Source organism: Topomyia yanbarensis, chromosome 3 (assembly GCF_030247195.1).
Source record: "Topomyia yanbarensis strain Yona2022 chromosome 3, ASM3024719v1, whole genome shotgun sequence".
Taxonomy (NCBI): Eukaryota; Metazoa; Arthropoda; class Insecta; order Diptera; family Culicidae; genus Topomyia; species Topomyia yanbarensis.
Genome location: NC_080672.1, coordinates 369,140,361 through 369,166,719, shown reverse-complemented (window position 1 = coordinate 369,166,719; position 26,359 = coordinate 369,140,361). Strand labels below are relative to the sequence as shown.

At 37.4% G+C, this 26,359-nt stretch overlaps 1 protein-coding gene across 1 annotated transcript; it reads right to left on the bottom strand.

Moving 5' to 3' along the window:
* Window positions 1-274: 274 nt before the first annotated feature.
* LOC131693265 (myb-like protein AA) lies at window positions 275-24,806 on the bottom strand. The gene is made up of 4 exons (XM_058980964.1): window positions 24,382-24,806; window positions 24,162-24,227; window positions 15,242-15,376; window positions 275-1,106 (listed from the first exon to the last, which is right to left on the bottom strand). The coding sequence occupies exons 1-4, from the start codon at window positions 24,637-24,639 to the stop codon at window positions 789-791; spliced, it is 777 nt and encodes a 258-aa protein (XP_058836947.1). The 5' UTR covers window positions 24,640-24,806; the 3' UTR covers window positions 275-788.
* Between the last annotated feature and the right edge of the window lie 1,553 nt (window positions 24,807-26,359).

The window sequence follows — 26,359 nt, the reverse complement described above, 5'->3', positions numbered from 1 at the left end:
TGGCGCAAATAGGCTCATCACCCTAAATACAGAATACTGTTATACTGCTGATTCGTTTTTGTGAAGATCTAATACACGGTGTGAAAAAAATTGCTTTTTTCGTTTTCGAATTTCGCACCATTGTTCGTTCGTCCCTAAATGGAATTCCACTGTGTATTATTCTTGACATTTATCTCCTTTACCCACTCCATATGACGCTATTTCAGATAAAATACAACAATGGCCATTATTTTTTCAAATAATTAACATTTTATTTCTTCCAATTATCGCCACTTCACTTTACCAATTCAAACGGTGACTAACGATCGTTTGCCGGCCCCCGAACGAGGGAGGTGTTTTCATCGAGGACACGAAGGCAGTGTAAGAATTTATGGGACAGTTTGTGCGCGCGTTACGTACGACTCAAAATAAATAACAGCAAATCGCGCATGATGATGGCAAATAAACATGTTTCAGACCGACTTGACAGCTAATATTGTGATTCACAGTGGTAAATTGGAGGTTTTTTTGATTCAATCGGCAACGTTACACTTGATCAAACTAATGGTTGGATGCTGTTCGAGAACAACGGCGGTGTTTTGTTCTAACATAGAATATTATAAACTATAATTATCATTACAATATTATAAATTATACTTTGCTTCTAAGATGATGAGATACGAAATTTCGTAAAAGAGGACACGGGATGAGATGAGAGGATTATGCTTGGGGAGGGAAATGGGATGGACCGGAACTTGGCTCCAAAGTCTTTCTGCATTCCATCAGCCTTCCAGCGCGGGTTCAAGCTCTTACTGGTACTGGGTGTAGTCCGGTCGGGGTTTTTGCTGCTGCGGCTGGACGCGATGCTGCTGCAGTTGACCCTGCTGCTGGTACTCTGGGTTTGGCTTGGGTATTTTAACCACGATATCGGTTGGCTGACGGCTGACTTCGGCCCGGAAGCCCTCCTTCGGATCGGCGGTATAGGTGACGGTACGGATGAACCCATCGGAATCGACGACCGAGTAACTACCCTTGATCACGTTTCCTTCACGCTGTTCCTTACGGTTTTGGTAGTTGGTGTATTCGTCATCCTTGACGTCGAAACCGAACTGGTAGGATGGGTTGTCCTGTTGGTGAAGCGAATGGAGGAGAAAAATAAACGCAGCGATTAGCATGGTTCATTGAAAGTGCAGGTATTAATTTGTTCTTATGCAATTGTAATTATAGTATGTTTAGCGTCGACATAAACGACTGATTTATTGCAGTTGGCTGGCAAACTAACACACTTTCACTATTAATGGCAACATGTGAAATTGTGCTAGATGGCTTTCGACGGTTATGAAATATGTTATCTTTTGAGAGACCCACGATGAAGAATATTGCCTTGTAATAATATTGTCCTTTACGTGTTTTAGAAAAAGTATCAAATTTGTGTAGTCGACATCACTCAGTGTTTGCTTTACGTTTTATGGTACTGGTGATCTACAAGCAAAATCAAATATACTGTGAATAGCGACGAATTTAATTATGTGCACAGCTTAGTGTGGTACCGTCACGGACGGAAAAGATGAGACGCGTCTGTTTTTTTTTAATTGCGATTTAAACCATCTCTGACAGTTAAATGGTACATGTTAGGTTGTTTCTATTTCTTTCAAGGTTAGATAGGGTAGACCTGCCCCTATTCATCTCATTAGTCACGATGTCACACTATTTCGCTGATAACTCGGCTTACACTGATTGGATTGCACTTAAATAGGTATCAACATCTTTGCTTCGTTCTTAAGAAGCAGATCAATAAAAAAAACTGGCTTGGAAAATGTAAAATACCCGCGCTAGAGCGAAGCGAAAAGTCGAGTACAACGCACCCTTATTCATCCCACCATTTGAGCTAATGCGATAAATAGAGATAGCAGACACTGCTCTAACTAATGTGTTTAAATGGATGGGATGAATAGAGGTGCTAAGATGAATATGGGCACAGTAACCCTATGTAGAACATTTTACTGTGTCTTTCTAAATTCGCCACGGACTATCCGCGAAGGATGTTACCGTCTCTGTCAATCTTGGGCTTCTTAAATCGTAAAGCTTAATTCGCAATGCACCAATCATTGCCTTACAAATTTGGATTCTGTTAGCCCAGCTCCAATTCATATTTTTTCGATAGTATTGATATCAGTATTTTATGAAGAAATGAAATTATTGATATTATTAAATTAGATGTTGCTGTTCTTATGACAAAATCCATTTGGGGTAAACTGAGTTAGATATGCCACATTACTTGTCAAAAATCTTCACAAAAATTGCGTTTTCAGAATTTTTAAATTCTGCTTGGTTACTGAGATATAGCGAGAAACTTGATGTGACATTATGAGTTTTTTGCTTCAAATCTCTGTATCTTCGGATTTGCCCAAGTTATATTTAAGTTTGAGGAACACAATGGCATAATAATGTTCAAAAGAAAAATATATGTATTGCGAGAAAAATGCCGTTTTACTTTTAAACTGGAAAAATTGTATTTTTGGAAACACTGTAAACACAAATAACTATTCTTTCTAGATTCCTTGAGCAGTTTCCTTTAAAGTGCATCTCACCGATTGTTTCTAGATCAAATTAAGCCGAAGATAAGAATAAAAGTAAAAATATTTTGCTTTATTTGTATAGAAAATTTTCAATGTCCAATTATGATACGTCATGCAAATTTTGTCATCAATACACACTTATGACACATGTGAGTGCGACCTTTGTTTACATTTTTAGCAAAAACTCCCAATATAATCAACCGATCTTCGTAATATTTGAGAGATGAATGCAGAGTAGATAGAAGCACACACCAAAATTTGGTTGTCGATTTCAGCAAAATTTTGGCTGAATTTTCATCAGCTGAAAGTTTCAGCAATACAAGATGCCGAAAAAACGGTAATCTGAATTGAACATGTTTGACAGATTCGCTTTGCTGAATATTCAGTAATTCAAATTGTCAAATTGACAGCGCAAATCCCGGATTTACAGCAATCCAGCCCGGAATATTGACAAATCGGCAATTACGCCTGTCAATTTCACAATTTAAATTACTGAATTTTCAGCAAAGCGAATCTGTCAAACAGATTCAATTCAAATTGCCGATTTTTCGGCATGTTGTATCGCTGAAACTTTCAGCTGATAAAAATTCAGTCAACTTTTGCTGGCATTCGGCGAAAAAAAATATTGGCGTGCATATATTGTCTTATCTGATTTTGTTCTACGATTTATAAGTTTCGAGATATTTAAACGGAAACTTGAACCCAACTTTTTTCTTGTGCATGTAGGGTTTCAAAACCATATTTCCCTGAAAACGGTGATATCAAGTTTTACCTTCCAATGCTCAATACAATTCTCCTTGAATATTTACAATAGTCAAATTGCGTGGAAAACGTAACAAAAGCCTGTATAAATTGATGAGCTTTATCAGTTTTCAATAATATTGCAACATAACGAAGATATATGAAAAATTCATTTTCTGTCGTCAACGTAAACTGTCCCTGGTAGCACTGCTCCATCGGAATCCAATCACACTAATTGCAATATTTATTAGCCTTACTTGTTTTTGTGAGTAAATCTTGACTAAATCAAAAGTTATAGCTATTTAAAACGTTGTTGTCCACAAACAACATGGGCATGAAGGGGTTAAAAATAATTTTACTTGTAATGTGCTAAATGACGCCTGTCATAAAATAGCACAACAGTGAAGATTTGTTAACGTTTAAAAAGCTTAATCAGTTCTATACAAATCCAGCATAAATTTTGGTTTGTGCCGATTTAATAATTTATAGCCCTCTGTGTAGCGAATTGAAATAAATCCGAATTAGTCTTATTGGAAATTTTCATGAAAATTAATCTAACTGGTAAGATATCCCATTAGATCGTCATGTAAATCCTTTAGATCCTTGCCACAATGAGATATGGTCAATTTCAAAATGAATGAAAAGACTTTTGAAACAGTTTGTTTACCTGGATGGACATTTAGATCAGCATTAAACTTGCTTTTGTTTGAGCTTAATTTGAATTGTCTAGCTACAAAGATCACTTTTAAGGAATGGAGCTTATTTTTTTACTCTATCACACAATTTATTCTTATAGCTACAAACTAGGCTGTCAACTATCAAATTCTTGGTAGAATACATATTGTAAACATCATTGATTGGAATAGAGTGGCATATGTTTGACGTTGTCATAATCAAAGTATTTGATTTGCTGCTGGCACAGCGCGACCTTTTTTTCTTACTTTTTAAATGAGATTTAGATGCATCAGTCAGCAAACAGCGAATCAGAGCTGCCATTTATACAGATGAATCTGTGTAGTACGGAGTTTGAAGTACAGATACAAATATGATACTGAAAGCAGATTTATAAAACAGAATGCATATTTATACATATATTGGACCAAATCCTAATGAAATAACGTTTTTGTGGGCCCCTCTCTTCGGTTATTTTTTCTAACTGTCATATCTTTTGTAAATCATTGTAAAATAAGCCATCATACTTTTATATTCATTAATATTAAAAACATGTCGAGCCGTGTGGTTTATAGCATTGATCGAGTATTTTCATTTCAAATTAACGCAATATTAATTTAGAGTAATTTATGCTTTAACCCTTGGACGTGTATAAATTTTCAAAATTTCTTTTCTTGTTTGATACATACAGATTTTTTTATTAAGGCAAAACAGATTTTCAACAAAATCGTCCGGCAGCTCTGCAGCGAAATGTCAGAAACAACCAAGAAGGGGTTAAAAATCAAAAGCCAATAAGAATATCTTTCTTTGCGATTGTAACTCTACCCCTTGAACATTACCCCAGTTGAACGATGCCGAGCATGGCGCGAGCAACAATTTCCGTCAGCTTTACGGTACATTCTAATAGGAATTCATGTTTAGGTTATTTCTTATAATTGTTTAGGTTATTTCTTATATTGTACAATATGCTCTACGCAAGCCAGCATAGTGAATCCGATTTGCAGGTACTATAAAATGGAGTATTTTTGATCACCGGGATAACTTTGGTCATATGAGCTTTCTTTATGCCATTGCAACACCAACCGCTATTAGTACGTATATTTTGGCAGCAGTTGGAGTTAGAATCGGACTCAGTGTCGCTTCATGCAAAAGTGGCATTAGTAAATGTAGGATAGGAAAATTCTTAAATTTTCAATAATTCTCTTCTAATGAATTCACCTTCGATCACCCGCGGGTATTTTAATGGACAATTGGGATGAATCTTCCAATCAGTTTAAATAAGCCCTGGTATATGTATGTATGTGTAATGTTTCGAGGAGAGTTTAGCACATAGAAGTCGAAAAAATATATCACTTTTGTACATTTTTATAAGAAAAACTAGCTGAAATTTCGAATAGGGAGTTTTTCTGTCTAAAAGTACACTCATTTGATATTTTTTTATGTCGTGAATTGTCAAACTTGTAATATTTTTCTAGAGGTCATCATAGTGTATAAATAATAAATTGTTGAGTTTTTTGTTTTAAACAATTTCTGAAGAATCGCCAGGGATTTTCATTTACACAGATTTGTTTACGATGTTCCGACGAAAATATCATAAATTATTTTTATCATCTCTAGTAAACAAAATTGGACATATTCCTAAGAACTTTTAGATAGACCGCCTTCCGATGTTAAATTTCAAATTAAAATTTACTAAAAATGACTTTTTACACTTTACTTTTACTTGTGTGTACTCCCTTAACCCTCAAAAAGGCAACAGGTGTCAGAGGCCCGGCTAGTTACAGTTCTCTAGTTTCAGAAAACTTGTAATTTGAAATACGAATGATCGAGCGTTTTCGGGCTTTCGATTCTCTCTCTAAAAACCTGTTTTAATCCACCTAGCGGTGCAATTGTGCCTTTCTCATTTCTCTAAACTATGGCACGGAGGCTTGTTATGTTCAACATAATTGTGGAAATGTCCATTACATTCTTAGTACACTTTGCACTTATACACAATGGCATGCCAGCCACGAACTTGATGAGCTACGTGTTGACGGTGAAACACTTGAAACAAAAAAATATCATACTCCATTAGCCTAATCAGCATTAGATCAATGTTATCTGCTTGCTAACTCATTTTGTCATGCGGGGGTGGGTATGTGAGGAGGGCGAAAGTCCCATGAACGAACGACTCCCCAGCTTAAATTGGTATGCTTTGTGATATAGTGGTGGTTTAAAGATGATGGTGTTGAAAGGGAGGGGTATGAGGGCTGGATGGGGTGGTGGTCTGAGGGGTGATTTAAGGAGATTTTTGAAGGAGCGAAGTGAGCTGTAGAGGGGGGGGGGGTGTAACCCCTCTCCGTAAACCATCAACTACGCCCCTGTTAAAATCCAGAAACCTTATGAGAGTCGAAAAAAAAAATTAGCCGGGATTAGGTTGACGTTTTTCAGAGTGATTGCATAACCTTTCTATATGAGAAAGGCAAAAATGTGCCAAAATCCAAAAAAGTGAATCGTCGTCAAACTTTTTTTCGAGTTTGCATCAAATCTCGACGTTTCATGCACCTTGAACACATTTAGCATCAAAAATAAAAATTCTATTTTTAATTTTTTCTATAGTTTATATGAGAAATTTCTGTGTGGCCGCACTCTGAAACCCGTAATTCCGGAACCAGAATTCCGATCGATCCAAAATTCAATAGCAGCCGATGGGAAGGTTGCACCTTTCATTTGAGACTAAGTTTAAGCAAATCGGTCCAGCCATCTCTGGAAAAAATGAGTGACATTATTTGACACATACGCACATACATACACACACATACAGACTATTACCGATCTCGACGAACTGAGTCGAATGGGATATGACACTCGGCCCTCCGGGCCGGGATTAGGTTGACGTTTTTCAGAGTGATTTCATAACCTTTCTATATGAGAAAGGCAAAAATGTGCAAAATCCAAAAAAGTGAATCTTCGTCAATTTTTTTTCGTGTTTGCATCAAATCTCGACGTTTTGAATACATTTAGCATCAAAAATAAAAATTCTATTTTTAATTTTTCCTATAGTTTTTATGAGAAATTTCTGTGTGGCCGCACTCTGAAACCCGTAATTCCGGAACCAGAATTCCGATCGATCCAAAATTCAATAGCAGCCGATGGGAAGGTTGCACCTTTCATTTGAGACTAAGTTTGGGCAAATCGGTCCAGCCATCTCTGAGAAAAATGAGTGACATTATTTGACACATACGCACATACATACACACAGACACACATACACACACACATACATACACACATACACACACATACAGACTTTTTCCGATCTCGACGAACTGAGTCGAATGGGATATGACACTCGACCCTCCGGGCCGGGATTAGGTTGACGTTTTTCAGAGTGATTGCATAACCTTTCTATATGAGAAAGGCAAAAAACGACAAAAAAGAGGCTTGATTTCACTGGGTCTTAGGAGCGATCCTTCCCGAAGTCATAATTTTGGCTTGCCTTTTTGAGGGTTAAGTACAATGGCACTCAATTCATGTAATCACCCATCTGAAGTCGTGTATTAGTGCAGTTTCTTCCATCATTGGGCATTAGCTAGGGTAATAGATCCGGCGAATAAAAACCCAGGGCAATCGAATGGGAAACCCCTCCCCCGCCCTCCATGTAACATCTGGCTCGAGCGTTCCTGGGGAAATTTTTCACAGTTTTTCGACAGTCATAAAACAATTCTGGAGGTATGGTGAGAATTCGATCACCGAGCACTTCTTCGGATCTACACACACGCGCTTCTTGCGCGATGCCGGTGGTTGAGTGCTAAGCGTGACCGCCGCCACTTAGTCCAGTTCAATCCCAGCCGGGGTCGTTGAGATTTTTCTGAGGCGTAAAAAATCTGTGGTTACGTCTTCATGCGGAAGGGAAGTAAAGTCCCCGGTACATAAGTTGATGAATCGTTGATATCTAGTTCAGATAGTGGAGTCGGTAATGATGAAGTGGAATCCAACTTCTATACTTACTAACATATATCCTCCTCCCGTGATACTTGTAGAGTGCGCAGTAGTATATACGGCCTCTAGCAAAAGCAAGTATCAGACTAACATTCCTTGCCTTTTCTTCCGCTATCTACATTCGAGCCTGGCCGGTGCCGGCATTGATCAATAAACTTTAGGATTACCAGAAACTGCAAATTGCCAGATGTTTCGCTACTTCCAACCATAATTATCTACTTATTCCCTGTGCAACTTCAGCTAGTTCAGATCGATAACGGAGTAGCAGCCAGGGGTGATCGCACAAGCTCAAACTCAAGCTAAACACACTACATCACGAATAACGAAGGATTCAAGCTTTAGAGGAATCTGGGATTCCAAATTGAGCGAATAAGATGAAATATATCGAGGTCATCTGCAAGGGATCGGGATTATCACTAAATGCAGGTCATTGAAGTAAAACAGAATCACCAACGGACCGAAGTAGCTTTCCTGTTATGTAGGATGTTAGATACGGAAAGTTAGTAGCTATTCAACGTCTAGACGTGAAATTATGTTGATCGTCGCTTAGGTGCTGGTTACTTAGTGCCTGAAGTCACGATCTCGTTTCACTTTTCATAAACTGGAAAGATGTCAGTGGATTTCCGGCAAGATGAACAAATTACACTGGCAGAGTGGCCCGAAAGATGTGAAGAAGCGGAGGCACCAATACGTCGATGTGTCGTTTTACAAGCGCCGAAGATATCCCGTCGCGTCTTAGAATGAAAGACGATTAAATCCGAGTGGAGCTCTTGTAATTTTTGTTCCATCGACATCGATAGCGCTCAGAGTTTGGCCCACAACTGGAACCGATTCGATTTGTTCTTACACACACTTACACAAATGTGAATCAGTGGGGCGAATCTGCCCACTAAAGCTGCCAAAATTATAGCAAGATTTTGACAGTGCCATTATGAAAATTTTGACAGCTGCCCATATATGGTCACTTCATTTGACTAACATCGGAGTATCCCTGAGTCATAATAGGTTAAAAAAGTTGTACTGTATGGTATGGAAAAAACTGATCCTGCATATCTTTGTCGAAAGCCTGAAGATGTCAATTTCAAATATCGCGTCAAAGCTTTTTAGCCTTTTTGCCTTTTCTTTCGTGTTTCTCTCAAGCGGTTCCGTGTGGCCGAAAGGTCCAAATAAGGTATCAGTAACGACTGGCTAGTTACCTATGTTGATCGGAGATTTGTGCTTTGCCATGATTTGCGTCATTTACCTAAGCATTCTACAAAACCGAAAGGATGCTGAACGATCTGCAGGTGCTACAAAGCAGCAATAAAGCTTCCAACCCCTGGAGGGATTTCGAATTTGTATTTAAACAGTGAGCGTATATACCAACGCCCCCGAGGGGATATTGAGATAACAGAACGACAACACCCCCGAAGAGATATCGTCATTCAAATACGGCTTAAACTATAGCTCTTTACCACACTGGGTTTGGAACAATAGCAAAGTTTCAGTTCTTTGTACCAACCAAGAGAACCAAAAATCGGGATACGCAATTGCATTACTGCAGGGCAGTTACATATCAAATGATATGAAGTTCCGTAATGGGATTCACAAGGATCACACGTATAATACTCAGCACGCTGAATAGCAGCCATGTAATAATTGAGTTGACCAATGTCCAGTCAGTGGCCCGACTAGAATACTGCAATTGTGCTTGAGAAAATGCAGCAAATTCTTTGACATTTTCGGACTCACATCCGGCAGAAAAGGCTTTGTTTAAACGCAAGTTTGCAAGCTACGTCAATAATTGTTTGGATGCAGCCCAAGAGCGAATCTTGTGCTTTATCCAACTTATCGACAGTGGTAGAACTGATTATTAGGGTGGGACAAAAAATAGATTCCAGCTCCGAGCAACTTTTTAGGTACTATTTGGGTCCTGGAACAACTGTGCAAATTCTTAGCTCGATCCCTGAAACTATATTTTTGCGCCCGCTGTTTAAAGTTTACAAGGGATTTTGTATGGAAAAATTAACTTTCACAAAATAATTCCTCCAAGAGTCTCCCATTGCTTCCCAAAAATAAATCGTTATGTGGCTTTGATAGAAAATTTAACAAAGAAACAAAGTCTCGAAAACCACGAAACGATCTGACGCTTGGGCAAAAAGTTATTAAGCTGAAACCGGTTGATGCTCTGACGATTGATAAAATATTCATGTTTTCTAGCACCATTGCTTTTGGATGTCCAATTATACGCAATTTTGTTTTAATCTTCTCTTAATGTGTCTGAATCATTTATATATACTGGTTGGCCACTTCGCAATAGATTTGAGGGATAAATTGAGGCTTTTTTTGTACATATTAAGAGAGAGTTCAAAAATTTGTACATAATTCGACCGTCAGCAGCAGTGATGCTATGAAAAATGAAATTTTCATCAAGTTTCACGACATCAATCGGTTTTCGCTTAATAACTTTTTCCACAAGCCTCAAATCGTTTCGCGGTCTTCTAGACTTTGTTCCTTAACAAATTTCCTATAAAAATCAGCCATCTATTTATTTTTAGGAGGTAACGGGCGACTCTTGGAAGAATTATTTTGCATTTTTATTTTCCCATACGAAATCCCATGTAAACTTTAAACCGTGGGCGCAAAAATATAGTTTCACCATTCGAGCTTAAAATTTGCAGAGTTGTTCTGGTACCTGAATGGGACCCAGAAAGTTACTCGGAGCGAAATTTTATTTTTTTCATATAAGCGTGTCCCACTCTACTGGTTATGGACCAACGAAGCCAGTCGCAGCGCCAACAATTCATCCGCCCATTTATTTCCTGTAATACCGGAATGACCGGGTACCCATAGGAGGTAGATAGCATTTGAAATACTAAGTTCTTCGATTTGAGCTCGATATCCGTTTACTAATTTCGATCTCGAATCTTCCGAACTAAGGGCTTTCAAGGCTGCCTGACTGTCAGAGCAAAGATAGATTGTTTCACCGCAAATTCCCTATTGAAGTACCAGATTGAACACTGTACAATCATGAAGATTTCTGCTTGGAATACGGTGTCTACCAAGTGAATGGAATTTGTCTAATCTCATTTGAAGCCAATACATACCAGCACCGGCTCGGCCCTCCGACAAAGAACCGTTAGTGTAACAAACTACGTATTCTTCAAGTTGTCGCTCCATCCAGCCAGACAGGACAGCCATTCCTCAGGAATAAGGAGGAATTATAACATTGAAAGTTTGAAAAGGAAAACTACATGTAAGATCACTGGGAACAAGTGTATACTCATCCCAAATAACCATTTGAGGCCACAGTCATGTGTGGCTTGTTGCACGATTTACTGGATTACTGTTAAGAACCTTAAAGTGCCCTTAAGATGAATGCACAAGAAAGGGCTTCTTGTTTCAGAAACACATACAGTGGTTTTATGTTCAAGAGTGCCTCTAGATCAGCACTAGGTATTGTCGAGAACGCACCAGTCATCGCCATCAAGACCATTCTCTGAAGATGGTTTAGCTTTGATTGAATTGTCAGGACTTCTCCTTTCTGCCACCAAACAAAGCACCCGTGTACCAGTATTGGTCCAACAATTGTTGTGTAGATCAACTGAATGTACTTGGGTTTGAGTCCCCAAGACTCTCCGAAGGCCATGCAAGTTTTTTTGATTTTGAAATTGATGTGAACTGTCCAACTATGTTTTGAGTCAAGAATTATCCCTATGTACAGAACTTGATCTGTGACAATAATTTCAGAAACAAAGAACTGTAACGGACGAGCTCCTGGTGTAATTCTTTGTTGCGTGAAAAGCACCAATGTTTTATTTGCATTAACTAATAGTCCAACATGAAGACACCATTGCTCAGCAACACATAAGGTTTGTTGCATCAAATCAAAAAACGTGTTAATGTAAATACCGGTGATCAATATATTATAATCATCAGCGAAACCATATGTCGGAAACCCAAGCTCAATAAGTTTCCTCAACGAGCTATCGGCGACAAGGTTCCATAGAAGTAGTAACAGCACACCACCTTGAGGACATCCGTAGATACTTAGTTTCCTTATCTCTACTTGTTTTAGCGATGCACACAGATGTCTGTTGCTAAGCATTGCGTGTATCCAGTTCGTGGTATATGAAGGCACTCCATGACGTCGTGCTACTTCCAAAATGAATTTCCCGCAACGCTAATGAAATGTAACCTGTTGCAAGATTACAAGTAAGAACTTTTTCAAAATATGCTTGACGTGTCCATATCCTCTTTGAAGTAATAATTATCGAGACGCTACGATCCTCAATACCGCATAGAAGATTCTCTCATAGATTTTGTGAAGCAGACCGCGCCTCTTAGCAGAGTCTTTTGTTGAGAAATTTCAATATTGACAACGACCAGATGTTTACATTACCTGGATAAATTTCGGGGGCACAACTTGCGAACTCATAATATGTTTATGAATTTCAAGGCAGTGTACGATTTAGTGAAAGAAAACAAACTGTGGTAGATATTGCTCAAAAACAGCTTCCGACATGAGTGTTTAAGCAGATTCGTATGACGCTAGTACAATTAAAATCAGAATAAGTGGAGAGATTACCGATTCAGTTGTGACTTCAGATAAGCGGGGCGATACTCTTTCCAGTGTTTTATTCAACATAGCGCTCGAAGGTGTACAAAGAAACGAAACGGTCATAACAAGATCTTAAAATTTTATTGGTTTCCACGCATCACATCGACATAAATGGAGTCGATCGCAGGCCAGTGGAAGAGGCATTTTAAAAGGGGGCTACGTACTGACTAAAAATTCTAATAAAGCAAAGTCCATGTTAACTTGTAAAGAACTAGAATGTCTGAGCGGAAGAATTAGATGGGATATGTACGACATGCGGTAATGACGTTGGTCGCGAGGTAAAAAGGCGTATTACGAATAGGACTGCCTATCATTGGCGTAGTCAATTAAAGTCCCGTAGCCTAATGACGCGCACAAAATTTATTCTTTTCAAATCCCTAATACTTCTTGTTGCTGTGTACAGCCATAAGACTGTATCAAGCGCACAAACTTCTAATGTTTCGATTAAAGAGTTTTTTACTTATTTCGTGTTAGAAAAATCTATTTTTTTCTTATTTCGTGTTAGAAAAATCTATTTAGAAAAATCACTAACCCTATGTGCGGGTTTGGGAATCGAACACAGGTGAGCTGCGTAAAAGGTAATCCATTTACCAACCACGCTATACTAAGTTTAGTGTACAAATACAAACATACTGACATCGGAAAGCTGGCAAGGTAAGGCAGACTGTAGTGGGCTGGTCAGGCAGCGCGAAGAGATACCAGTTAAAGTTGTATTCCGTAGATAATCTGTAAGTGGTCGTTGACTTCTGGCCAGACACTTCACACACTGGCTGTATGCGATCGAAGAAACGGCATGGGTGGTGTGTATAGAAGAATAGCCAGGACTGGTGGTCCAATTTGGAAGCCTGAAATATATTCTTGGAAGATTCGGATCACCCGGATCGTTCTACCACGATGATGATAACAAACCACGTTCTTGATTCTTTATAGAAGAGACTGATCGGAATAATAAAGATGAAGATAGTTACCAATATTTTGGGTTTGAATGAGAAGTAAAGTTACTGCATCACCGGGAATACCTTCATCGCTCGGACAGATATCAACAACGAAAAGAGTCGTATTAAAAGCATTCAGAGCTTCTGATAATTATTATATGGTCGGTGTTAAGTCAGACCGGACTAAGTCGCAAAACATCAAAAAATGAGATAACGATAACACCGGTTAAAGAATTTCTTCAGCTACATTCGACTTTTGCCAGATTTGAAATATGTAACCATAAACAAAAATTATTGCAAAAAATAATTTTCAATTATAACATAGCGGATGCTACGATTCAAACTTTAAACCCGCTTTTCTCGAAATCAATATTTTGTCACTTAGTTTGGTCTGACTTAATACTGACCATATTAACGCTTAACTGCGTATTGTTGTTTTGAAACAATATTGAGAAAATCGTCTCAAAATAATCGGGAGTAATTTATTAAGATAGTAAGATGATTTTCAGAAAAAATATTAACGCTTCAAAGATTAACGAGCGCTATATTTTGAAGCAGCTTAAACATTTTTTTGGTCACTCCATTTGGAATCATCTTCTATCTTTGTGAAATTAGTATCATTTTTTTGGATCCTTCCTAACAAACGGTAAAATATCAAAAGTGGGCTTGAGTCAATATGATTTCGTACTGTATCGATTGTAGGACGAGTAATTAACGGAATACGTAGTTCTACCGCCTCTCCAAAAGTGTCAAAATACTTTCATCATCCTACTTGAATTTCACAAACCCAACCGTCTGTGGTCAGTGTCAAATGTGATACTTTACTATATAGAGCACCGTCTGCTTGCAACCGGTATTTTATTATCCAACTTTTTTTTCTAGTTTTTTGGTTATTAAATTTCAAAACAACACTATATGGGCAGTGCATTTGTCGTCAGAGGTTACGTAGCGCTAGATGCACTCTATCTAGACACGGAATTGTATTAGGTAGGCACAGCGTTTCGCTTGACTGCGCGTTTTTTCTTCTCTTCCTAATTAAGTAATTAATACACACCCGAAGCTTGCAGTGCAGTCCATTAGAGAAGTTGGACATAAAACATGCTTGCCGTTGATTGTCGCCATAGTTCGCAACTAGCATATTGCAACTTTTTCTTCTCTGCTGTTGCGTAGCTACGTATACTGGCCATACCACAAAGCGTAGCTTGCCATAGCTACACCTGAAAGTGAGAGTTAGCCTAGTTTGGTTACATAATCGATTGAACGAATGCAGCTCTTGCTCTGAGGGTCAATGTACAAGTGCTCAATGCTCATCTGATGACGACGTCGTTGCTGACGACGACGATGATGAAGATGATGATGATATAACACTAGTGACTCTTTTGCAGCATTGCACTCATTGTGGCTAGAGAAACTAGTTCGATTGCCAGCTGCCCATGGTTTTCTCCGTCAGACCGGTTACACATGCGGAAGTGCATTCCGCCTTCCGATTCTAGACAACGGGCGAAATGTTGTCTGTTTTTGACATTGTTAAATATTTTACATGTTATTTATTGTTCAGATTAGTGAACTCTTGAAAATGTTAAAGTTTGTAGACGAAGGAATAGATTTCGATTGTTTATTAATTTTTTATGTCATCCAAATTCATCCAACCCCTTTTTCAATAGACAATAGAATCATTCCTGTACATTCAACTTCCTTCTAAGTAGTCATTCCGAGGATACAATGTATTTGACCTGATTTCAGAGAATACTTACATCAAAGTCTTCATCCTCATTGAGTTGCCGCTGGCCTCCCTGGCCGAGCGATTGGTACTGTTGTGGGGCCGGTCGTGGTTTGGACACCTTCAGCTGCTTGGGCTGAGCGTACTGCTGCTCCTGTACGTACTGGACCTAACCCGAGGGGGCACATGGAACGGCGAGAGTGCGAGAAAAGTAAAAGTAAATTAGCTTTCCTGTTACGTAAATAGTAGGTATGTTTTCAGTTCGTTGGATAGCCCCAGAGATGTGAGGATTAGTTGGTAGGCGGAAGCAGTCAGTGATGTTATGTTTGCGTGAGTTGAAAAGGGTGCCTATAGTAGGTCCATTAGGTACATACGTATTGTTTCGCTGGTCGTCATCGTATTAATATTTGTCTTTACCTTCCGGCAGTCGCGCTAGTGCACAGACTGCACGCTGCTCTGAAAAGCAAGCGAAATCGTCTTAGAGCATCAGCGGCTGCTCGTTCAGTGGGCCATAGGCGCGACTTCCGGAGGGTTAAGTGTGTATAAGTTTTGTGCTTACAGTTTGTTGGAGATAATACCTGCTATAGTTATTTACGGGTAAGGTGCAATTTCAAATTTACTGTATCAGAATCAGCCATCGAAATTATTATAAAGGTCAAGAAACCGGATTTATCATTATACCGAAAACTAAAAATTGGTATTTCACGTATTTTCACGTATAAATTAAGCATCATTCGCACCATCTACTATTTGGAATCAATTTTTTTTTTACTTCGCGTCAAATTCTACAACGGATAAATGAAACTCTCCGGGAAGTTAGGATGTGTGTTAAGTGCGCCTCTGGCCTTTCAAGACAGAATCTGGTTATGCTCCGAAATATTGAAACAAAAAGTAATTGTCCTTAATTATCATTGAAACAGATTTGTAACATACAAAGAAGTAGTGGCTTTCCTAATCTGCGTAATACGGCTGCTAATTATGATAAAATCGTATCGAAACGGAGTTTGTTGATGGACAGTAAAAATGTTGCAAAGATTATTTTAAAGAAATTCGTAAAGAATTCTTCAAGGTATGCATTCAGGATTGCGACTCAAAATTTGGAAAAGTCCACTTTTAATTAGATTTGGGTAGAAATTACCCAAAATTTGGAAAGTCCACTTTTAATTAGATTTGAGTAGAAATTACCCACAATTTGGAAAAGTCCACTTTTAATTAGATTTGAGTGGAAATTACCCAAAATTTGGAAAAGTCCACTTTTAATTAGATTTGAGTAGAAATTACCCAAAATTAGGAAAGTCCACTTTTAATTAGATTTGAGTAGCAATTATTCAAAGTTTGAAAAAGTCCACATTTAATCGAATTTGGAATTTTAAAAAGTCCACATTTAATTGAATTTGAGTAGAAATTACTCAAAATTTGGAAAAGTCCACTTTTAATTAGATTTGAGTAGAAATTACCCAAAATTTGGAAAAGTCCACTTTTAATTAGTTGAGTAGAAATTACCCAAAACTTGAAAAAGTCCACTTTGAATTAGATTTGAGTAGAAATTACCCAAAATTTGGAAAAGTCCACTTTTAATTAGATTCGAGTAGAAATTACCCAAAATTTCGAAAAGTCCACTTTTAATTAGTTTTGAGTAGAACAAAATTTGGAAAAGTCCACTTTTAATTAGTTGAGTGGAAATTACCCAAAACTTGGAAAAGTCCACTTTGAATTAGATTTGAGTAGAAATTACCGAAAATTTGGAAAAGTCCCTTTTTTATTGAATTTGAGTACAAAATTACTCAAAATTTGGAAAATTCACTTTTAATTAGATTTGAGTAGAAATTACTCAAAATTTGGAAAAATCCACTTTTAATTAGATTCGAGTAGAAATTACCCAAAATTTCGGAAAGTCCACTTTTAATTAGATTTGAGTAGAAATTACCCAAAATTTGAAAAAGTCCACATTTAATTGAATTTGAGTAGAAATTAACCAAAATTTGGAAAAGTCCACTTTTAAATAAATTTGAGTAGAAATTACCCAAAATTTGGAAAAGTTTTCTTTTAAATAGATTTGAGTAGAAATTACTCAAAATTTAGAAAAGTCCATTTTAATTATATTTGAGTAGAAATTAATCCATGATCGTTTTCTTCTATATATTTCAGCTGCAGTGACGATCTTAGGAGCCAATTGCATTATCTATATGCCCTCAAAGTCGTGATTGGAGCTGCAATTTGACAATAATGTCGTAAGAGGATATATTTTCCTAAACAGTAACTAATCCGGTAATAGCACTCCGCGAATGAGAGACTCAGTTTCACGCATCACGGATATTCATTGATGGTCAGGCTACTGAAAATATTTAGCGAAGTCGTGTTTTCGTGGATTATCGATATGTGTGGTCAAATTGAATGTGAATTTGAATCGGTTTCTCTGTTTCCCACGAGCTACAATTTCACCGTTTGTTTATCACGAATTAATGTACGATAAGAAGCAAAACTATTCGAAACAACCACGAAAATCCAATTTGTTCAACTTCAAACCGGAAATTTGAAATCGAAAATCTGATATTCGAAATTTGCTATCCGAAATCGGGTCTATAGAATCTGTAATCTGAAACCTTAAGTCTGAAAATATTAAATTTAGAATCTAGAATACGACATCGGAATCTGAAAACTGAGGTTTGAGAAATTTGAAACCTGAAATCCGAAATCTTGAATCTGACTTCTGAAATCTGAAATCTGAGAACTGAATTCTAAAATCTCAAAACCGAAATTTGAAACCTGAGTTCTAAAATATGGGCTTCTGAATTTTGAAATCAAAAATCGGTTAAATCTGATATATTCAAACGGAAGTCTCAAAGCTGAAATTTGGAATGTCGAAACTGGAATCTGAGCTCTGGAATTTGGGGTTCGAAACATTGAAATTGCAAACCTGAAATCTGAAATCTTAAATATCAAATCTGAAATCTTAAATCTGAAATTTGGGGTTTGAATCTGAAATCTTAATACTGATATCTTAAATCAGTAATCTTAAAGTTGGTATCTCAAATCTTCAAACTGAAATCTGAGTTCTGAAATCTGTGTGGTCCGAAAAAAAAATGAAATTCGTAACACTGTCGTGATATAGTCGATTTTCCATCCAAAATTTGCCACGAATAAGTCTTATGACAGCTCGCTCAAGAAATGATCGATAATTTCTTCTGAATCCCAAATTCAAGACTATCGACACCAGTTTTAGTACTTTACTGTCACAAATTCTAAGTATTTGTAGTTTTCAAGAAATTATCTGACTTTATTAGCGTCGTGATGGTAGAATAACAATTATATATCGCTTTTGTTGTGAAACGCAACCTGTAGGTCTTTTACAAAAAAACTAGAGAAAACAGAAATTTACAGCTCATTTTCCAGTGCCAAAATGCACTTCTCATAATAATTTACTTAGTGTGCCGTGTTGATGAGTTGACTAAAAATGAATTTAAACCGCTCGAGAAAAAAATCATAAATTCATGAAAAAACAACGATTTCGTTAACTGAACGATTTAGGAAAACTGTGACCATGTTCCTGGCATTGAAAATAATGAACCGCGTAATCATGAAACTATTTGTATTTCCAAAAAAAAAATTGAAAATATACATGGTGTTACATTCGAATGCTTGGTTGGGTTACTGTGGTTGTTCACTGGACATGTTTAGTTTTTGTTATGCTCCTTGTTCATTATTTAGCGATACTAGGGTTGTGGTGCCGGTAGTATCGGTACCGAAAATCCCGGTATCACCTAACCTTCGTTGATACCGAAATACCAATTATTTGTTTTCAGAATACGCGACATTCGGGTTGGTTCCCATTATTCGATGTATGCCGACATAATATGTTTGTAGTCTAAGCCACGCATGTACCCAATTTGCTGTTAAGTATTAATTTATAAGAGAGCAACCTAATACCTAACCTCGATCCGAATAGGACACATAGGGATCTGATCTGAGTTTGTGATCTACGTTGTTTGATTATATATAATTTGCATCCAAAGTTAGGTAAGAAGGAATACGTTTCGTCATCTTGATTTACACAACATGAACTTTTGGAAATACACAGAAAAAGAGCTTCAAATAATGTATTCTACGTGTCCTTATTTCGACATGATACCTTTAAGGAACGCCAAATTAGTGCGCGGTGCAAATCGACGTATCTCGATTTCGTCATCATACACACGAAAATTTTGGCACATTGTTGTATTCGATGTTGTGTTGCATAAACTTCTTCACAATGATGGTTCCAGCTTCGGCTAAACTTATTATGCTTATGGTGATACCTTTTGGAACTGTTCCCCCAACCGCACATTTGGTCTAATTCGAATTTGTTTGAAGCCAGTAGCAATGGTAATTCTCGTAGTAGAAGCACATTTCACTTCTGTACTTCTCTGATTTCGCTGGGCTGCGAAAGGAACGAACTGTACAGTTTATGCAGTGGATGAGGAACAAATCAGTAACATTAAATTACTTGCTTTAATGATAATAACATAATTGATAATAACTATAACAGAATAATCTTTTCCTTCTGCGAGATCAGAAGGTAGACTGAAGCATAGCTTACCAATAAAAGTATATTTTTTTAAAAAAATTATTTTATTTTATGCTGCTATTTAGTTTTTTTAAGACAAAAATATTTCAGTATCGATATTTTACCAGTACTACCGTTACTGAGGGCTCCAGTATCGTAGAACCAGTACTCTCCAAAAAGAGTCGGTACTAGGAACCCTGGGCGATACACCGATTTTTACAAACAATATATATTAAAAGAGCCGACATGTAAACGATGTTCATGATGTCAGGAGCTTACTGCCCATAAAAGCATAAGAGTCTCATATTGAAAAGCAGCAAGCCGAGAAAAACGCTATTCAAGATTTGCATTTTCATTGAGCCTTATGGGTGGGACAACCATGTTTTGGTATATTTTTTTTCGAAATTTTTTAAACAAACCTGATAATCTGATTTGTGCATTGTAATTCAGTGGTGACACAGAATACAATCCAACAGATAACTCATTTTCGACAAAAATCCATATGGGACTCTTATGCTTTTATGGGCAGCTTAGTCGTGAATTGTCACGTGATTAATTTATAATTATTAATTTTTGATTACTATAGGATTTTTTACTCGGGATAACGTCACAAGGAACCATTCATGAATTACGTAACGCTTTTAGAGGCGGAGGGGGTATGACACGTTGTGACATGTTGTTACATAGGGGGAGGGGGAGTAAGCTAGATCGTTACGGAACATGTTTTCACCGAAGAACATTTTTTTCAAGGAATTTGTTACGTAATAGGGGAGGGGTGGATGGAGAAATTTGTGACAATTTGTTACATGGGGGGAGGGGGAGTCAATTTTGGACAATTTTTGCGTTACTTAATTTATGAATGGTCCCCAATATGAGCTGAATATCACGAACACGATTTGAGTACCTATGTATTTTTGGTGCTCATCGCAGTTTTCGTTTACTGTCTGGACATCAAATACATACGAAAGTTTCATTTACTGTCCAGACATCAAATACACACGAAAATGAATAGCAATGTTTGAGTTCCGAATAATTTCCTTATATCTACTGCTTGTATCTATTACTGATCGCTAGCCACTGGTCACAACCATGTCACATTTCATGAAAACTTCATGGAGCAAAAACGATCCCATGAATATTATTCCAAATTTTGTGAAATAGTTCACATGAAAATTTCATGACATGCAGTGTTGCATGAAATTGAAAATGATTAGATATATTTCCCAAATATCACAAGTACGCAAGATAGATCGTGAATCATGTTGTACGAATCATAAAGCAGGTCCCAAATATATAAAGAATATTTCACGACTTTATGAGCTATTTCACGAACACGTGACTATTATTTTAGAAATCAGGAACCAGTTCACGAATGCACGAATTATATTTTATGATTTTTTGAATTATTTCACAAGTCGCATGGTAAATCGAGAATATTATACTAGGAACCAGTTCACATATCCATGAATAATATATCATGCTTTTGTGAACTAAAAACTAAAGAGAGTCGTAAAATTATAACTTTTATTCGAGTTTTTTTTGAAAAATGCGTTTTTTTGGGATAAAATTTTGTCTTTACCGTGCGATATAAAATTTTAAAATGGTTTTAGGCTACGATTTAAGATTTATGTAGAAGAGTATTTTTTCTGGAGAAAACAAACCTTGATTTGTTAAAACCGGTAATTAAGGGGAGGTTTTCATTCAAAATTTTCAAAAATTCGAATTCTTTTCCTTTGAATTTTTTGAAAGGTACTGTATTATGTTAAATGGGTTTTTCAATCCGCGCATCAAAAAAGTTATTACAGGCCATTGTTCGAAGCGGCGTCCTGACCGCCATGGACGCTCTCTGCTCGAGACGCGCGCCTCAGGTAGAAACCTTTTCATAGCATTATGCACGTTCCCAGAATGCTTCACGTTGCACTGTAAATGTGTACATTTCTCAAGAACATATTTCACAGTTTAATCGATAGAGGGCACCACTGCTGGCGCCAGTGAACTGCGTCTGCTTGCAGTGTATTTGAATAGTATTCTGGTAACACTCAGAATACCAATGAATGTTTCAACGAGTGTTAATGAGTGTGAAGACTGGCTCCGAAGCATTTGCATTCTGCTTCTCAAACCATGGAAAGTGTCACTTGTATAGCCGTAAACTTGTTCAATGCAGGAAGCTCGTCATTACTGAAGACTCTGAGCGCGCTGGGAGTTGCTGTTGGGTCTGAAGTAGCCCATGTTGCTCGGACCTCTGATAATCAACGTCCAGCAGTATGTCCGGCTACGGAAGGACGGTTTATCTGGAGAAGAAAATTCGAGCCATTTCTCTCCAGGAGCAATTCGTGGTGGAGGAAGGACTGTTATATGGATCTGGCATCGCAGACTAATCGTAAAACATCGTGAATCGTGAAACAACCACTGAAAACGGCGAAAAACGAACAATTTTGGTCAAAATGTTTTGTCACATTTTTGGAACCGCAATTTTAATTTTTTTTGATTTTGATATATATTAACTCAAATTCGTGTTTATTATCATAAAACCTTTTTTTCGATTTTGGCTGAAATACCACTTATTCTTTAATGGGGATCAGCCATATTGGGTTGGCCATCTCAAATTTCAAAAAATTTACTTCAGTCTCGTAATCAGCGATGTCTGAAACCCATAAGCCCATGTAAATGTTGACATTCTCCTACAAATAGTTCATCAAAAGTGTTCTCAATACTTTAGGCGCCGTTATCCCAAAACATGATTTTTCATTACAGCGCACAATCTTATTTGAAAACGGTTCAATTTAAAGACTTCATCTTTTGACCTCTCGAAAGAAAACCTTTTTCATTGGAGGAATGATCTATAAAATCTACAAATTCTTTATATTCACTATTTTTAGTAATGTAAAGTGGAAACATGTGCTGAAAAGTTTGATATCGCATCATTACGTCAAAATGTTTTTACCCGTTATTAGGCCATTCCTCCAATAAATTTTGTTTACATTAGAGTCTTATTCTTAATTTTATATTTCAGATCGATCCTGAGTTTTTTGGCTTAGCAGTCTTCTTAGACTGAACGCCACCATGTGCGCCATTTTGTATTTTTTCGTCTTGAAAAAAATTGTAAATGAAGTCGAAAATATAAGCTTTTTGAATCTTAAAACTGTTTCCTTCTATGTTCTTTATTGACTCACAAAAAAATCACATTTTGCTTATTTTTTTGGTCATTTGAATGAGAACCTCCCCTCAAGAAGAGCGTTCGGTAACAATGGACCCCTTATGTAATAATAAGGTATATTTATACATTCATATTGCGCGATTTTTTTTCAGTCGCGCAGAGCCAAGAATGGACGTCCAACCATTTCCACGTCGAGGAGTATCACGGCGAACATGATAACTCTTGATAAAATTATCTGAAACAGGAAATCCAATAAGATTTTGAAAACTTACACTCGAAACAAGTTTGAATTTTGGGAAATGGAAGCATAAAAATCAAAAAATCTCATATTTTTAAGTAAATTTCGGTCACTTTCTTTAAAAATAAAATTCAGCTTGCCGTGGTTCATCGGCTGCCTACATATACGCATTCACATTAAAAAAAAATCAGATCAGTCTGTTTAATATTTTTGGAGTTATCGTGACCGCCAATTTGGAAAATTCGGTTTAGGAGAACGATCGAACTGTAGGTGTGAGAATACAAATACGTACGGGGAACAGTTTAAAACAAAAGGTCAGTGTGGCCACCGAGATTGCGCGAGACTATTCTAGTGGCTCAATGCTAACAATTAAGCGAATAAATAAATCTATATTTTGTCCACTACACCAAAGCAGGATTTCAGTAATGAGCATGGAAAACTTTTTGTCAGATTGGTCGAAAATTGGCAATTTGTTGAATTTTAACCAGTTATTAATGTTCAGAATGTACAAACCGCTCTCGATGAGTACAAATTTGACAAGGCATCTCAATAGAAAACATGCTGTCACGTCTAAAACACCTTTTAACCAAGGCAGGGCAATAGTTTGCAAAACCACAGCGGGAATGAAAATTCGCAAAAAAAATGCATTCCACTCGCAGGATTTGAACCTGGAACCGGGTGCCGACAAATCATCGCCAAGAGATTTTTTTTTACATTTAACTCAAGATCAGTTTTCGGTAGTGATGGCTGTGTTATAGTAAGCGATGCACTTCAAGGTTCTGTAGTGTGTAGATAGTATAGACAGTTACTCTAAAGGTGCGTCTTAAGTGTAAGCATGCAATTCTAAGGATCGGTAAATCAAAAAGTTAGTTAGATTACTGTTGTATTTTGAATCTTGTGCACTGCATGGTCACTGTCACAGTCACAGTCAGTGTAGCATGACTAATTATATGAAGCACTAGGAACATGCATCCTGATTCGGCCCTGTTGCCAAATCACTATCAATACACACTCACTTGTTGCGGCTGATATTGGGGCTGATATTGCCGAGCAGCCTGAGGTTGCTGGTACTGCCGCTGAATCTGTTGGAAATCAGTAAAATTTCAAAACTTTCACTTAAAATGTTCAATTCGATTTTTTTTCTCCGTAAATTTAATGCCGAAGTCACTAATTTTCCTTCACTTTATTCTTCACTATCGGAACTAGAACTAGCAAAACCCATCCATAAAATCTCACCTGATCCTGAATATTATCCCGCAGACGGATCTGTTGTCCTTGCTGGATGTATTGGGGAATGTGCTGTTGCTCTTGGGCTCCCTGTTCGTGAATGGGAATTGCATCAGCACGAGGCTCGGCGGCAGTATCCTCCCGGGCTACTGCTTGCTGTGCAATCTGCTGGTAGTACTGACGCAGGTAGGCAGGATCTATGGCTTGCTGCGGAAAGGCGGATGCTAGTCCCGCGTACAGGATTGAAAATAGCACTATCGCACGCATTCTGCTTTGCTTTGCGAGATCTAAACTAGTGATCACTGCTACCTAATTTCTCCACTAGACACACTATCACTGCCTTTTGGATAGTCCTTTCGTTGCGTACAACCACAAACAGATCACTGCAAATTTTCACACAAACGGTATTCACGGCACGTTCTCCACTGCTTAACAACCGGGGTCCACAATGAGCTACGGTTGCAACGGGCGATCCAATTTATATACCTAACAGGGGGTGCGCTTCGTCTCAGGTGGGGCTCAAAATGTGGCTCTAAAATTTCGCTCAATTTGTTGCACCGACTCTGCGCCGAAGCTGCCGGCTTCAGTTACGGCGCTGATGGCATTCGGGAGACTTGCATCGGGGCTGTTTTTCCCTTTCCCAGCACCGAAGTAGTTGGCTCTCGCGAGTCGGTTGCGATCGATCAGCCTCGGACCGGTGCCTGGCGGATCGATTATTCAAGCTCAGCTCAGTCAGCAGGCAGTTTTGGTTTTGCGCTTGATAGATTTCGGGAGGAGCCTGTGCAACGAGTTGTTGTGTGAAAAATGTCTATTGGTTCAGTAAGGATACGAAATTCTTGTACGTTGAATTGCGGGCTGGGTTCTAGGAATCATATTCATTTATTAAAAATGATATGTTTGAAGTGTAGATGATCAAAATCATAAAGTTTGTTGTGTCGAATTCTCGAGTAGTTTTCGTAGTATCAAGCAATATACGCAATCTTTTGAAATAGGAAATCCACCTTCGAAAAGGAATACGACACAAAGGTTTAGCTTCTTGGGTGCAACACGGAGAGACTAGTTGTGCAGCCATTCATTTGTTTACAATTTTATCTATATGTGTGTTACAAATCTATCATAATAATTGAATAGCATATAAACATAAAAAGAGTCAAAAAATGACGATTTAATACATATAATCAATAATTTGTAAGCATATTTCTACGGAATTTAATAACAAACAATAATATGTTCATATTAGGTAGAAGAAAAAAAAAAGGATCAAACACACTTTAGTGTTGCCAGCGATGCCAGTTTTACAGACATGTCTGTATTTTACAGACTTTTGATGGTCTCCTACAGACGTAATCAGAAATCTACAGATTTTTAAAAGAGTAATAGTATTTAACAAAATTGCACTTAAATAATTTTATCCGAATACGAGTGATTCCTTCACAATAGTTTACAAATTTCAAGCTACTTTTAAAGTAATAACGTAGTGTAAATAAAGTTTAAACAACCGTCTTCAGACTTTTACGGACATTTTCATTATTCTTCTACACACATTTCACAAAAACATGTGTCATCGCTGAGTGTTGCTGAGAGAAGATTTGGTCTCTTTCAGAATTTGTTTGAACAGCCATGAATACTGATTTGGAACTGCACTGAACTAATTTTAGGTTAACGTGTATTTGGGACAAAAATTTTCATAATGCAAAACAGAATTCAATGGATAGTAGTATCTCGTAATAGCATAGTTATAGTAGTGGTTTTGTAGCTAATTGCACCGAGGAAGCATAGCAATTTTCATAATTTTGTTGAAAGACTGAAACTGCTAACAAACCTGTGTTCCGTGAAGTTTGAACAAATTGATGAGAAAATGTTGAAGAAGAGGATTTTTTAGAAGACTGACCAGTGGAATTCATTCATCAAGAATCACCACTTCCTTGCACTTATTTTTCAAAATAAATGCAGAAATAATACTTAATCGGGTATTTAATAATGTTTA